Here is a 16,820-nt window from a genome sequence, read left to right as displayed (position 1 = left end):
AATGTTACCCAATGAATATTGTTCTTATGTGACCATTGATCAACGATTTCAATAAGACGTCAACAAAATATAATAGTTGCTTAACAAATATTTAACTGTCTTATAATAAATCAAATAAATTAATAAATTGTCTAATAATGATCATATATTTATAATGCAAATTACATCGACGTCATACATTCAATAAAAATACGTCTACTAAGTGAATCAAATTAAAATTACATAAATATATTGTTTTTTTGGTTATTGTTTCATGTTAAATCGCTTAAATAGCTAGTGGTTAAAATACAAATTTAATCGAAATTAAAGAACATTGATTAAAGGTAAGTAGTTGCCTATTGAGCTACAGTTACCCTACTTCACCAAATATATTAACAAATCAAATCAAATGAAAAATGATAATAATTATAACTTTCTAAGTCGACCTTATAATTACATAATATGGGGTATAACATGTATTTAAATATATTCAAATTTAACATTAACATTAATAATAAAGTAAAATTAAATAGTAACCGTGTCAATTGTTAAAGTGTACACGCCAATTGAGAGTATTAATTTAAATGAAATAAATTAAGTTGATGAGTACATCTGAATATAGTCATATTCAGAATGTAATCCAACGATATAAGTCAATAGCAAACAATTTTCTATTGTAGCATTTACGCAAGGTTTAAAGTTCTACTTAAAGATCTCAAATAATTAATGATCGTAATAATTAGACGTTGTCACGTTTAAATGTGCTTAACAAATATTCGACTGGGCTTTTTTGCCGGTGTGAACGCGTTTGTGTGATGTGAGAGCGTATTTTACAGAAAACGACTTAAGGCACACGTTACATTTGAAGGGTTTTTCACCGGTGTGCACGCGTTCGTGTTTTCTGAGAGAGTATTTTGCAGGAAACGACTTTGAACAAACAGCACATTTATAAGGCTTTCCATAAGTGTGCACGTGTTCGTGTCGCGTGAGTTGAGATTTTTGAGAAAAAGATTCGAGGCACACATTACACGTGTAGGGCTTTTGGCCGGTGTGCACGCGTTGGTGTTCCGTAAAGTGGCTTTTTCGAGAAAAAGATTTAAGGCACACGTCGCATTTGAAGGGCTTTTCACCCGTGTGCACGAGTTTGTGTTCTACGAGTATCTGTTTACGAGAAAACGATTTTAAACATACATCACATTTATAAGGCTTTCCATAAGTGTGCACGTGTTCGTGTCGCGTGAGTTGAGATTTTTGAGAAAAAGATTCGAGGCACACATTACACGTGTAGGGCTTTTCTCCGGTGTGAACGCGTTGGTGTTCCGTAAAGTAGCTTTTTCGAGAAAACGATTTAAGGCACACGTTACATTTGTAGGGCTTTTCTCCGGTGTGCACGCGTTGGTGTTCTACGAGGACATGTTTACGAGAAAACGATCTTAAACATACATCACATTTATAGGGGTTTTCCCCGGTGTGAACGCGTTGGTGTACCGTAAAGTGGCCTTTTCGAGAAAACGATTTAAGGCACACGTCGCATTTGAAGGGCTTTTCTCCGGTGTGCACGCGTTGGTGTTCTGTAAAGTGGCTTTTTCGAGAAAAAGATTTAAGGCACACGTCGCATTTGAAGGGCTTTTCACCCGTGTGCACGCGTTTGTGTTCTACGAGTATCTGTTTACGAGAAAACGATCTTAAACATACATCGCAATTGTAGAGTTTTTCGCCTGTGTGCACGCGGTTGTGTACCGCGAGAGAGGATTTTGCAGGAAACGACTTTAGGCACACATCGCATTTGTAGGGTCGTCCGGTGTTGCCAGTGTATCCCTCAGTCATATGATCGACACTACAACAAAACAATAAACAATTAAATTTTACAAAAATGATTTTTTCTCACGATTTTAGGCAGCAATTTTTTTTTTTGGTACCATCCAAATAAATATTGTGCGTGAAACTTACAAAAGTCCATTATTATTCCGCAGTAACGGTCAAACAGTACAAGTTCTTTTACAAGTTACTTTCAGACATCTTATTACTATTTATTGGTAACAATGTGGATTTTAAAAATCGCATTACTTTTATTTAGCTTTTATGAGGAGGTATTGATTTAAATCTACGTGATTAAATAAATTTTTTTTTTTTGTGGACTTACAATATCTTTTAAACCGCTTAAACGATTTGTTCGTTGAGTAACTCTATAGATTAGAAATGCTACCTGAAAGGTACTTTATCAAGCCAAAAATTTGAAAATCGAGAAACCTAACCTTACCAAAAAAAATGTACATATTTTTCAAATTAAAATAACTTTTTTAAAAAAAGTAGAACAAGTTCCAAATTTTTATGGAACATTCTTTAGACATAATACTGCCGATAAAGATGTATTGAAAATGGGGCTATACATAATATACAATTTATTTCAAAATCTGCAGTGAAACTTTTATTTTAATAAGGCAAAAAACAAAATAAAAGGGGAAAATTACACATTGACGGTAGTTAAACTCTAGGTAGCTATGTTAGAGTAAATCAACAGTCAACAGGTACTTAAAAACATTTTTATTACATTGTTAATTACGATAAATGGGTAACTATGGCAATATATTGAAATAAACAGTCCCTAACCGTATCCACCACAATTCTAATAAATAAAAAATGTTTTTTCATTATAGGTATAATGCTATAATGCTTTTATCGATAATTGTGTTTCTACCATTTTTACAATTTATACCACGGATACGCATCTATACGTTTATTTGAAAGTGAGTTTATCACTTTCAGTGTTAACAGCTCATATTACCAGTTGATCTTAAGATCGGTATTACGCTTTCATATCAACGACACAACAATGGATAGTTAAATATATTAAATTAAAATTTTACTTACATGAAATTATTTTTGGTGTCTTGTGTTTCAGTGCTTTTCTGGGTTGTTGTCTGTGTACTATGTGAATGACTAATGTGTTCAGCCACTTTCCTTTTGGTTGCGAATAACTTTTTACATATATCGCAGAAAAATTGCTGTATCTCCGCCAAATCGTAGTTTGTTGTTAGCACACCTAAATTTACACTGTCTTCGATTTCTATAAGGGACTCATCATCAATTTCTACTTTGGCTATAGTTTTGTCACACGTTTCTCCGATACTAACAACAAAAAATAAACAAATAAGCTCAAAAGCGGAATATAAAATAATGGCTACGATTAATGAATGTTATTTCTCTCAGTGACATTTTAATTTTGCAAAACTGGTATGAGCAACTACAAGAGAGAAGACAGGTATCAATTTTTTTTATAAGAGCGTCCAATACCTGTTCTGGAAAAATTCAGGTTTAGTAAATATTTAAATGCAAACAAAATTAAATGTTTAAAATTTTTTCAAACAAAATAATAGACTCTAAACATTGTGTTTATTTATATTCATTTAAAACGAAAACTTATTAAATGCCTTGTTCGTTATTCCTCTGAGTGTAGTGCTCGTGCCAACAGAAAAAATTACGATGACATTAACATTACATCATAATAGCAATATGAACTATTTGTATTTTAAAAATTGCATTACTTGTATGAAACCCCGCCGGATGAGTTAAAAAGATCATTCTGCATCGCCTCGCAGCTATTATGTGACTTCTCAAAGCAGGTCAGACTTGGTTCTATCTTTAAGGCTTCGGTAAAGTGCTCTTTTATATCTTCTTTTTCTTCATTTATTTTGTTCACGGGACCGCTGTTATAATCATCAGTTTCGTCTTTAATTTCGACTTTAACTATCTCTTCAGTAACTCTAAAAAATAAAATTTATTATATTATGTAGTTTAATTATAAAAGCTTACAATTACAATATTTTCGGGGGGGGGGGAGTGTAATTAAACCGAACAACCGAGTTCAAGTTTGTTGTTGATTATTAATTACAAAAATTTTATTAATTTATTAAAAGTCCACATGTAGGATAGACTGCATAAGATAACTGCAGAGAACTGCATAGACTAATTTTTTTTTTTTTTAATTAACAAAGTTTATTTTATTTTTAAAATTATATTACTTGTATGCATTTCCGTTGATTATGTTTTGTTGCTCAGTATTTTCTTCTATTACAATTATAGATTTGTAGTAATAATCATCGGTTTCACCAATTTCAATTTTTATTTTTTGATCGTCTCTTGTTTTATTAAGTCTATAACACAAAGAACAGTATTAAAAATTAGGTTGTCAACTTTAAATGTTTATTTTACAAAAAATATTAAACTACAAGTTTTAGCTTGTTTTTCCCGTACTAAAAAATGGAAACTGACCATATACATTATTAATACTATTTATCGGGACCGGACTGACCCTTAAAATATTACTCGTATTTTGTAACTTAGATCAACCAATACCGGACCTAAACTATATTATTAAAACCCAGCCTTAATTGAACAATATTTTAAACTACCCTGGACTAGACCAAAGCAATTCATTAACATACCATAATTGAATTATCTAAATCCAAGTTAACTATCTAGAAAATTAAACCAAATCAAACAAATTATTTACCTAGACTGCTGACAACTAAAACAATGATAATACATAACAATCTAACGTAATGAAAATGTATTGTTCTTATGTATTTTATATAGTTATTACTTTTTTAAAAAAAATGACAAAAATTTAGTAATTTTCCATGAAATCTTTACGGCTACCTTAATTATTCAATTTATATTTTTAAACAAAATGTATTTCAAATATTTTTATTTAAAAATCACATTACTTATATGGATTCTGGTTAATATTTTGTTGAGGATTATTGTAGGTCCCCGGACAGCTGTTGTATAATTCTTCAATGACGATTGGGTTTGGTTTTGTCACTAAGGCTTTGGTGCATTTCTCTTTTATATCCTCATTTTCTTCCTCTATTTTGATCACGGTCCCGCAATTGTAACCATCCATTTTTATTCAAACTCTTAACTAGTTCCTCACTTTATTAACTCTAGAACACAAAGCATATTTTCAAAAATTAGAATAAGAATTCATAATTAATTTTTCAAAACGACTTTATCTGTAGTTTATTCATATTTAAATGAATCATAAATGAAGTCGGACGTTTTAGTAAAAAAAAACTTAGAGGTATTACCAGCAACATTTTTCTATTGGTATTCAAACAATAGACTATCTGAATATTACGATCTTTTAATTTTATTTTTTAAACTCAATATCTACTTTTGGGGGGGGGGGGAGGAATCTAGGCGCACAAGTTCCCTAATCTAAAGTAATAAAATGACTGACAAGCGTCTTTTTTTTTAAATCTCAAATGTTTTAAGTTGATTCAATAGTTCAGGTGCATTTGAATGAAATATGGAAACAAACTTTTCGTAAAATAAAAATTATGAAAATAAAATAGAAAAAAATTGAAATTGCCGAATTACTTTAGTATGTTATTTTTTATACTCATATGAAGAAAGCATGCTGCTTTAGAGAAATCTGTAAACCATAAGTAAATTACTAAATAATTCATAAGAATAAAATATTATACAAATAATATAATCAATGGACATGTTTGCCGGTACTTACTATTAATCAGCTATTATGAGGCCGCTTCCAGACCCATATGACCCATAGAGGTAAAATTACACACTTAATACCAATTATTGTGTTTTTCAATAATAGGCAAGTTCCTATAAACACACGACGACACGACTTTTCGAAAAATCAATAAGTAGTGTATTAGATGAGAGTTGAGACTGCAAAAAAGCTACAGAGAACAGACAACAATCTACTTGATAATGGTCAATGGTGTTTATGCTTGTGCGACAATTAATGATAACGGCCAAATGTGTTTACCTTCATTCCCGTTCTACATAATATCTGTGGTTCTACCTTCAGCCAGTCGACGGCCGCTGTTATCATTTGTCTCACACGCATGTAAACAACATTATCAAGTAGATTGTTGTCTGTAATTTTTTTTTCTCACCTAGAGCGATCCTTATTGTTTTTTGAAATTTGTATAGGTAGTTGTGTGTTTACTGCTCAAATATTGCAAAAAACATAATATTATTAAGTGTGTACATTTTATAACCGAGTTTTCACGTCCATAGTAACGGCCTCATAATAGCTGAATAATAGTAACAAACATTTTCATTGAATATATCATTTTTATGTATTCTAATAAATTTATCAGTTATTTATCTACACTTCTAGTTTACAGCGCAGCAAGTGCTAAGTACCTTTTTCTAATGTAATAACAAATTGACTCGTTTACCACGAATTTGAATATTTTTCCTTTAAAAATGTTATTTTGTAAAAAATCAACCACGGAAAATACATATTCAATTTACAAAAACATATTGAAAACCTAATCCAGTCAATTGTCAACCAATAGAAAAATGTTGCTGGTCATATCTCTAGGCCTTTTTTTACTAAAACTTCTGACTCCTTATGATTCTTTTAAATACGTTTAACCTCAAGCTATAGTTATTTTAAAATATTAATTCTGAGGTATTATGCTAATTTTTAAAAATATCCTTTGTGTTTTTTCGCAGAAAATAAAAAATACTTTAAATTTATTATTTATAGCAAAAAGGAAACAAATTTTAATTTTTTGGTTGAGTAAATTTGTGATTAAGTTTTTATTTATTTATTTGCATTAGTAATTCTAGTATTTAATTTAAAAAGTATGGTGTATTTTTTTTTTTTTTTTATTTAACAAAAAACCGTGGTAGCTCTGGCCATTGGTCGAACAGTAACTTAAATTATTCTTATTACATAGTTACATATAGACTTAAAATTATATACAGTATACATGTTATATTTCTTTATATAAAGTAGATTTTTTTAGAAAGATAAATAGTTTTTGGATTGCGGTTGGTTCCGGACTGAGGATTTCATATAGGTGGGTGGTACCGAGGATTTCCATACGATCTTGCTGGTTACTTCTGCACTCTGTGAAGATGTGCTTGATTGTAAGTTGTACACCGCAGGCAGTGCAAATGGGAGGATCCTCCCTTGTCATTAGGTGTCGGTGAGTGAGTGAGGTATGGCCGATTCTTAGCCGGTTTATAGTTGTTTCTTGTCTTCTGGAGATGTCGGGAGGAGGGGGCCAAGGGAGTATTGATCTTTTTATTTCATTGAGTTTGTTTGTTTGATTAGACCAATATTGTTGCCACCTTTCTGTAATGAGATTTTTTATATGCTTTTTTGCGTCGCTGTAGGAAAATCCTGATATGGTGATAGCTTTATGTGACATGTGTGAAAGTTTGGCAACCTCGTCGGCTTTTTCTATGGTGTATTTTTCACTAGCTACAACTAATACAATTTTGTAATGTTGTCTCCTATTATGGGATCAGCGTAGACTTGCTTCTAGTAATGCAATTCACTGGTAAAACCTCTAGGGCTTTTTTAGCCTTACTCAACATGTGATTATGCTTACATTCAGGCTTAAGCTATTTTGATATATTAATTATTGTAAGTTCTTATCTTAATTTTTGAAAATATCATTGTATTCTAGAGTTTAAAAAGCGAGAGACAAGTTAAGAATCAAAATTAAAATGGATGAATATTGCCCTGAGACCGTGATCAAAATAAAGAAAGAAAATGAGGATACGAAAGAACAAATTACTAGAGCCTTAATGAAAAAAACAAAATTTATATGATTTTTCAATGTTAGTCGGTTTTATTTTTTTCACATGATTAACATTGAAAAATCTTACAAAAGTTGTCCGACGACCAACAACAAACCTCAACAAAATATTGACGGAGATGCATATAAGTAATGTCATTTATAATTTAAGGGTTTGATACACATTTTGTAAAAAGTAGTAATAACAATAAAAATAGGGTATCGATAGGCATTCCATAGCAAATAACTAGGTGTATGTAATTTTGTTTAAAAAGGTTCCGATACAAAACAGATAGTGTTATATTATAATTATTTTACATAACATTTTAATGTTGTGCCACATACGATTGGCTTAAACACCAATAGTATGTATTTTTATTAACCTGAGCTAACCAGTCTAGTCCCAAGCAGACCCTGACCCAAATGAAAAGCCTGGTTCGCATACAGACTTACCTCACTTTACCCTGTTGTTTTTAGTGGTTGTTTGATATGTTTTATTTATATTATTATTATCAGAAAGCTAATATTGTTTTTGTGAAATATTTTTATGATTTATGTATTATATTTTTGAAAATTAGTATTAAAATTGTTGTGTCATTCATTTAAAATTGACGTCAATCTTTGTTTATAGTCAATGTCTTACCACGCAATTTACTATAGGATAGATTTTTCCACATAGGTAGTTTTATTTGATGATAAAGTACAACAGAGAGAAGTTAAATGTGATAAATAATTTGTTTAGAGAATCAATTTCATATTTGATGTATCTTAAAAAATTTTAATAAACGGTCTGGCAAAGTCGGGAGTGTTTCTAACGAACAGTTATTGAGGTGTTACATCTTAGTATTTAACAAGTTGGTAATCCTTGAAACCATTTTGTGAATCTGATTTTGGCCAGCTCAAATGTCAATTGGACTACTTTAGGTAAAAATAATAGGTATTTCCAGTTTTGGTAGGTGAAATACCTATAAAATCCACACCTTTTTATTAGTTCCAAATTTGTATGGGCTTTCTGAAGATAACCGATAACGTACTATCGATAAACGTTGACAGACCAAACAATTTCATACACTCTTTTCCCAAGAATGGATGGCAATTATTTTTGGACTTAAGGACTTGAGGTCTGAAATAAGACTAAAACAAATAACCGTACAAAAAACAAATATTTCATTACACGAATTATATTTATTAAATCTATAGCAATTTTACAAATTATTTAAATAAACAATTGATTATCTTATCTCTATTGAAATGTATGTGTAATTTTATATAAAAATGTAAGTAATGTAATGTTCTAGTGAATACAGTATTGTTTAATATTATTTTTTAAGAAATATATTGTAACATCTGAAAAAGTTATAAATATGATTTTAGCTTGCAAAAAACAAAATGAACAAAATACCAAAAACTTAACAAATCGTTGGTATCTATTAAACATTTTTATATTTTCCAATGGTCACATCATTACACACTTGAGTCGATTTTGGAGTCTAAATCTGAGAGAACCAGGTATTTCTCTGAACCGCCAATGTATACGTATATAATGGAGAAAACCATGAACATGAAGGCCGTCTGGAAAAATGTAAATGTTAATCAATAAAACTGACGATTACAATGGTGTTCTTAATTATTACCGTCAGATCTGCCGTAACTCAAATTATAATCCCAGAATATAAGTGCCATCTAGAAGTTTTAACAAACACGTTATTCTATTATTTATGATAACACAAAATGCGTATTCGTTATTCGATATGATTAATTTCATACGTGAATCTACTCTTGTACTACATACTTAAATAAATGAAATACCTAATACAAGTACAATTCGCCACGAGAATGAAAAACTTGACGTCAGATATAGGTAAAAGTTATTTATTCATATTGAAAAAAACATTTTTTTTTTGTATTTTAGAAGAACATGTTTAACGCTTTTGGCATAACAAAATAAATGTCGTTCCGAAAAGGCATTCAAATTATTTCTTTATGTAGTACATATACCATATTAATATACATAGGTCAAATCTTTTCGTCTAATAACGGGAGTGAGAGATTTCATTTAAGTCTCTGAATTTATGATAAAAATTTCAGAAATTTTAACTGGTTGAAATATATTTTTTTTTGAAAAATAACTTAAAAACCTTTAGTTTTGGGGCAAAAATTAGTGATAAAAATTTCAAAAATATAAAAGTCTTATATGTTAGACCAAAAGAAGTTTAAAAAAAAAAAAATTCAAAAAAATTTGAGGAGGTCAGGCCGATGACCGCGTGGTTTGACTCAGAATGCCTCTTTTATATATATATGTAAAAACACCAATAGAATACATTAAAACTTATCAGTTTTTTCTGGAGACAAAATGAATGCCAATTTGTGAAAAGGGCATCATTCTTCATTTCGGCCATTTTCACATTTTTTGGATATTATTGTTCTACACGCTTAAAGCTACCAGTTGATGTTAAAACTGCATCAGTCGATGTTTTCATGTTCAAGCAACGGACAAACGAATATTTTATGTTGTATGATAACAGTAACATATGAAATATGTTCTTATCAATTTCCCGAAAATTTCAATTTATTGACTAATGACCGTTTAACAAATCGGCATTCAAATACAAAACGATAATGAAAGATTTCCGATAAAAAAAAAAATGCTATTAAAATATCAAAGTACCTACTAAAATCAAAAGAAAATTTTAAAAGTTATAATTTTTTTTATCTAAGATGAACGTCATGTTTAAATAATAACTTTAATGAATATTGTTGCTAATTTTTTTTTCGAGGGCAAAATTTGAATACCATCTTTCCACCCGGTGTCATGATCAATCGTACTAATGTCAGGTAAAACGAATATTAGAATTATAACTACCAACCCGTAACGAAGCCGGTAACATTTTTAGTATTTCGTGGTACGTCGTCGATGGAATCGGTAATTTTTCTATAAACAGTTTTTAGATTTTTAAAAAAAAAAATTCAATAAATAAGTGTTTTACTACCGTCATGGCCGACAATTTTGAGTACTTCTAAAACTTCATTCTCATACCAAAACACATGTTTAAATTTACTCGTCATTGTGACCACGAAATTTTCACACGAAGTATTTTCGTTTGTTATTAAGTTTTTATACTCCTCTAGACTTTCTCTCTAAAAAAAAAAAATAATCGCAAATTATGCCAATTCAATAATGCCTTTTTATTGTAAGGCATAGATGCAAAAAATTATTATACCGGATGTTTCATTAATAATAGTACACAATCATTTGGTAGTTTTTTTTCTTTATGAGACACATTAGTTATTGTTTTTTTTTTTTTTACAATTTTAGACCACACTCAAATCTGTCCTCTTCCTGATAATTTATCAATTGTTGAAACATACCTACAGTGACTTACATATCTAGTTAACGTTTTTAATTGGGAATAATTTGCATAGAATTTTTTTGGATAGTTTTGGATAGACATTTTTAAAAAAAGTGTTAAAAAAAATTACAATTCGTTTAACTTATAATTTGGTTTAACTTTCTGTAGGGTTCATTTGAAATATTTGTATGGTTTATGGTACACAAGAGCGACACATATAGTTAGATATTTAAACTTTCAATCGCAACCAAAACAAATATTAAGGTCCATAGGATTGAGGTAAATTCGAATGACCGAATAAAAACTAAGAACATTTTAAAGTGCTAAGTATGAATCAACCTTTAAACATTTTAAGCTAATTCCGCCCATCATAAAATGTTATAAACAAATTTTAATTATCATTAAAATGTCTAGAGTTGGTAGATCTTCTGGAAAGTTTTAAATCTTGGGTATTATATAATATTACACAGTAATATAATAACCACAAAAACTGCAAAATTTAATAAATAGATCAGCCTCTACAGTATAAAAAAAAAAATGAACAAACCTGTGACAATACAAATATTATTGTTTTCATTTTTTTCACCTGTTTCCATCCTATTACACTGCTTTCTGAAAACAATTAAGGCATTTGTAAAATGATTTTTTTTTTGTATAACATTGTTTTTTTTTTTTAAATATTACCAAAACAATTAATTTCAAGTATACACGTCTCTGCAAAGCGAATGGTGAGAAATACTTTGAATTCGTCATATAATAACTTCTGTAACTCCGTTGCGGATATTGAACCATTATTCTCGCTGTCGTATTTGTAAAATATACTCTTCCATTGCTCAGGTGTTAAATTATTTAGATTTGGATTTATATTCTAGAATCATATTAGGTACAGTTAAAATTTCTGGGAATCGTTTTATCAAGAAAGTGAATAAGTCAAGTTGAAAAGTTAAACGTTTTAAAATAAAAATGAAAAATACGAAAACATAAGTTTTTGCACTAGAAACTTCTTATAGTTTTTTCTTCTATTTTTAGCAACCTATTTTAGAAAATAGTATGATGTGTAAAACAACTTTGGGAAACTCGAAAATCTGGGTTTTGCCACATAATACAAACGTTAAACAATTCTAATATACGCATAACATATTTCTTTTTCACATTTATAACAAAACAATTAATGATATAATTTTCCAGATTTTTGTGTGTTTATTTGGTGCTTTTGTTAGACACTAGATCCTACATAGATGGAATATCAAAAACATTAGAAAAACAGAAATTAAAAGCTATTTTATTCTGTATGATGAGAAGCGTATGGAATAAATAACGTAATGATACTTGTATGAGTTTCGCCAACAAATCTGGACAAGAGAAGAAAAATCAATTATATCTATGTGTCAACTATTCAGAGTTGTGCATCATTTGAATAAAATGTCATCTAGAAAACACATTATCCATTTAAAAACTATTCGAATCATTTCAAAAATAATTATTCGAAGAATTTGAATTACAATTAATTGAAAAACAATTTGCACCGCTATGCTTACAATGTTATTCATACAATAATCTTAGCAATCTCTATCGGATATATGTTACCGTTTATATTTTGCAGCAATGGGATTTTATGTTATTTAAAACATGATTACTGTAAGCGTTTAAGTATTTCTGAATTTTTGATGTAAACCACCCAAGAAGTACCATAATACGCTACAAAACCCACGACACACAATCTTATCATTATCTTATTTATATTTCAAAACAGTGTTTTCGCACCAAGTTCTATGTTTATGACCTAGTTTAAATTGTGTTCAACAGCGTATCTTATAAAATTGCCTTTGATATTCAAGTAGATATATTATAATAATTTTGTCAGGTAACTTATTAAGCCATTATAGGTGTATTGATTTAATATTAGGTTTGATATAAACTTTTTAAGTTATTAGCATAATATTAGGCGATAAGTTAAAGGAAGGACTAATTTGTATCTATCAAAGTATAATGGAAAAATTAACAAATATTTTATTACATGTAATATATTTAACAAATCTTTAGACATTTTTTAAAATTTTTTTTTTTTTATTGGAAATATTTACAATCTGTTATTAATATGTACTATAAGTAAAATGGCTATTTTTTTTTTTACAAAACTGGACGACCTGATGAAGGGGCGTCCAGTGACACTACTTCAGGCTCTTGAGTAGTTATAAAAAATTAGTTAAATAATATATTGATTATTGGCAACAGTTAATTCCTATTGAAATGTATGTATATGTATTGTTGTGATGTACAAACGTACCTAATGTAACATATTATGCAAAGTGTATTCCTTAATATATATATATTTTTAAATTTATTATTATGTCTGAAACAAATTTACAATTTTTAAATATGTTATTGGTTTGCAATAAACAAAAAATACCTAAAAACTGTACAAATTATTGTTATTTATTTTTCTTTTATCTTAGAAGGACATGTTTAAATAGTATGATAAAAAGTAAATGTTGTTACGACTTGCCCAAAAGAGGCCAAAATAAACTCAGAATCTACTTTTCCCCCCATCAAGTAACGAAGATGATTTCTATTAATTTAAAAGAGCTAATATCACCTAACTGGAATGGTATAGACTCGATGCAAAAAATGTAATAAAATCATATTCGAATAATTTCGTATTCATTTAGTCGAATAAGTTTGCACTACTCTGCTTACTATGTTATCCATACATCCTAACAATCTCTATAGAAAATATATAACCGTCAATATTTTATTGCAAGTGTTTTCTATGTTATTTTGACCATGTATACTATAAGCTTTTAAATAATTTTGAAGTTTAGATACATACCACCATAGAAGTACCATACACAGGAGCTCCATCCGATACAGCGGTATTGGATATCTTTAAAACGTTAAAACAATTTTAAAAATGCATAAAGTATTTCCTTTTTATATTAATAACATAGAACAAATTATATTTTTTTTCAGATTTTGATATGTTTGTTTTGTGCTTTGGTTACACACTCGTTCCTATATCGACAAAATATGAAAAACAATAGTAAAACCGAAATTTCGTATACCTTACTTACAATCAGAAATGTACATCATTCATTTAGAATGTTATCTAAATAATAAATTATTCGTATAAAAAGTATTCGAATCTTTTGAAAAATGATTATTTGAACACATTATTATTCGAATAATTTTAGCATTTATACTTGAAATAATTACAAATATAATTATTCTAATAATTTCAAGTTAAGTTAATCGAATAAGAATTTTCACCACTCTGCTCACTATGTTATCTATACAATAATCTTAAAAATAATTATCGAAAATATTATGTTACTGTTTATATTTTATTGCAATACATTTTTCTGAATTATGGATACTTACCACCGTAGAAGTATCACTCGTAGAAGCTCCATCCACTGTATCGGATATCTTTCTTTCCCCCGTGCTAATAATTTTCTTTACAAGACACAAGACACACAAAAGTAGTATAATACTTTTTAAAAACATTTTTAATTCAAAATATGTACTGGGCGTGTATAAGACTTGCTAGGAAATAAAAATTTGCTAACTGCTACCTGTTCACAGACTTTTTGCAGTATGAAGTTAAACAAATATTTTATCAACGCGTAAGTTTGAATTGAAAATCGATTTATTTGCTTTTAAAAAGAAATGGTTCATGTGTTTCTAGTTTTTTTTGTCGTTGTTATTGTTCTTATTTGTATAAATGTTTCGAATACTGAAATATTTCACAGAAAAACAACTTATTGTCTATTCTGTTTAGGTCGATATAATACCAACAGATTTCTTGCCATTATAATACATATTATTTTTTTGCATCCACAAAGAAAACTAAATAGTCGTAAAACAAAATTCCTTTATTATTGCACGCTTACCTTCGAATTTATTAACGGGTCGTAGATATACATGGTGTTCCAGCATGAATGGAAAGTAATAGGTGATTGGCCATTTGGGGGACCCTCAAATAAGCCCCCGTTTTCATTTTTATGATTAGTAAAAAATTGAAAGTTTCGACAGTTAAATAAAAAAATAATGACTAAAAAAAAAATTATTATTCCTTGTTATTCAGTGCAAAAAGCTCACCTTAAAAGAGGCGTCACATCATTTTTAGTCCCTTTCGACCCCAACTCAAAAAATGATAAGAGAAAAATGATTAGATATAAGAATTAAAGGATAAGTGATAAAAGATAAACGCTAAGAGATAATTGATAAGAGATAAACGATAAGATATAAATTATAAGAGATGATCAATGAGAGATCACAGGAATCATATATAATAAAAAGACAATTCAAATCGCCGATTGGCGCCAGTCGCCTAATCGTCTCTTCCATGGGATTCAGTTGTCTATTCGCCTATTCCATGACCCCGTCTGCGTCGGTGGCCGGAGAGCTGTCCCGGTCGCGTTATTGTGTTGAAACATTATCATATATATAATAATAAAAACGGTGAACGGCGTGTTTTGTTTTTTTTGGCTTATGGTTTTGTAGTTTGTTATATTATATAATATTAAACGTATAACTGTTATTATTAATTACATATTTGTTGGTAATTTCGTTCATGGTTTTCGTTCAATAGAAATCGACGTGTTTCCCGGTGTGCAAACATTACCTATCAATATGCGTCGTTGGATAATGGTACGTTTTTTAGATTTACAATATATATCATATATAGTATAGTAGTATATAAAATTTTGCTTAAACCAAAATATCAAATTAATTATATGTACAAAATTCTTATCTTTTTCAAACCGTTGTGTGTGATAACGATACATTTCATATTTTTATTGCAAAATTTGTTGGCATATATATATCTATTATTTATTTTCAAATAAATAACTTACTAACTTATTTTGTATACATGTAAATTATTTGTTTTAGGCTAAACTACTATGATGAAATCATAACCGATGCGTGTCCGTTTGAAAATGAACGGTTAGTAGAATGTTCTACGTTTCTATCTACTCTGTATTTAATTAATACAAAAAATAATCATTATTGTTACCATCGGTTACAGACCCTGCTATCCTATGCCGTCACCGATTAATTTACCTGCGGCCAACGGAAAACTTACACCGTAGAAGTTCATTTTTTGTTATTTATGAAATAGTGCCTATCAAATCTCTATACTCAACCCTAATTTAAATTGAGTTTTTTTTTTCATTTACAGTGTGTTAAGCGACTTCTCTTAACGCTTTCGTTTCTTAACATGCACATACATACGATACTGATGTACGAATAATTAAAACATTAATTATTGCACATTTTTTTGTTAAAGCTGTACAATTATGATCACTACATAGAATAAAAGTTACTATAGTTTTTTTTATATATTTATTTTTAATAATATATGTATTATGTCACATTTTTAAATTGGCATTATTTGAATACTTTAATAATTTCATTTAGTAGGATGATTTACCAATATAAATATATATGATCACTATCGAGTACCCATCTGTTTGGGGTTTTTAATATTATTTTTTGACTTAATTTGTTGTTTTAATATTTTAACTTTGGAAAATTCAGACATTGTAGGTAAGCTATGTGGAAATCAATAATTCACGCTAAAAAAAAAGCTAATAATTGTCTGAACATATATTTTTTCTTACTGTTTAATGTTTATTTTTTATGTATTATAAGTATATATATATTTTTTTTGAGCTGCTGTTCATGTGCTTGAACTAAATTAGACACTTATTAATACTGACTATTTTGTTGTTTTGTGTAGTGTGATTTCAGACATTGGGCATTATTAAAGCATAAAAATTAGATATCAATTTCAAATCATTTTTATTGAAACTAATTGTTCATTTAAATAAATGATTAGGTAATATTATAATATCTGAAGCACTGAATAAAAATAGCCAAAATCAGAACAATGCATTTAAAAATGTAAATTGAAATT

The 16,820-nt window shown here is 28.9% G+C and overlaps 2 protein-coding genes and 1 long non-coding RNA gene across 4 annotated transcripts; 1 reads left to right on the top strand and 2 right to left on the bottom strand.

Annotated features, from left to right (window-relative positions):
- Positions 1-609: 609 nt before the first annotated feature.
- On the bottom strand, positions 610-5,718 carry LOC126839882 (zinc finger protein 883-like). The gene is made up of 6 exons (XM_050575311.1): positions 5,507-5,718; positions 4,707-4,925; positions 4,002-4,133; positions 3,525-3,743; positions 2,851-3,108; positions 610-1,816 (listed from the first exon to the last, which is right to left on the bottom strand). The coding sequence occupies exons 2-6, from the start codon at positions 4,883-4,885 to the stop codon at positions 745-747; spliced, it is 1,860 nt and encodes a 619-aa protein (XP_050431268.1). The 5' UTR covers positions 4,886-4,925; positions 5,507-5,718; the 3' UTR covers positions 610-744.
- A 3,095-nt stretch (positions 5,719-8,813) lies between these two features.
- On the bottom strand, positions 8,814-13,759 carry LOC126839886 (uncharacterized). 2 transcript variants are annotated; one of them, XM_050575319.1, is made up of 7 exons: positions 13,731-13,759; positions 11,585-11,768; positions 11,448-11,512; positions 10,541-10,688; positions 10,418-10,482; positions 9,185-9,233; positions 8,814-9,122 (listed from the first exon to the last, which is right to left on the bottom strand). In XM_050575319.1, exons 1-7 carry the CDS (start codon positions 13,734-13,736, stop codon positions 9,007-9,009), a joined length of 633 nt encoding a protein of 210 aa, XP_050431276.1. In that variant the 5' UTR covers positions 13,737-13,759; the 3' UTR covers positions 8,814-9,006. The 2 variants fall into 2 exon arrangements, with proteins under 2 accessions (XP_050431276.1, XP_050431277.1); XM_050575320.1 differs by lacking the exons at positions 11,448-11,512; positions 11,585-11,768; positions 13,731-13,759 and adding an exon at positions 10,772-10,909.
- A 1,701-nt stretch (positions 13,760-15,460) lies between these two features.
- On the top strand, positions 15,461-16,038 carry LOC126839887 (uncharacterized). The gene is made up of 3 exons (XR_007685989.1): positions 15,461-15,550; positions 15,794-15,847; positions 15,930-16,038. It is a non-coding gene; the product is annotated as an uncharacterized LOC126839887 (long non-coding RNA).
- Positions 16,039-16,820: the final 782 nt, after the last annotated feature.

This window comes from Adelges cooleyi, unplaced genomic scaffold, assembly GCF_023614345.1.
Source record: "Adelges cooleyi isolate 19-005CV unplaced genomic scaffold, UGA_ACOO_1.1 ACOO_flye_CR_arks_rails_tigmint_CR_PRNA_31, whole genome shotgun sequence".
NCBI classification, from domain to species: domain Eukaryota; kingdom Metazoa; phylum Arthropoda; class Insecta; order Hemiptera; family Adelgidae; genus Adelges; species Adelges cooleyi.
This window is presented reverse-complemented; position numbering and strand designations above follow the sequence as displayed.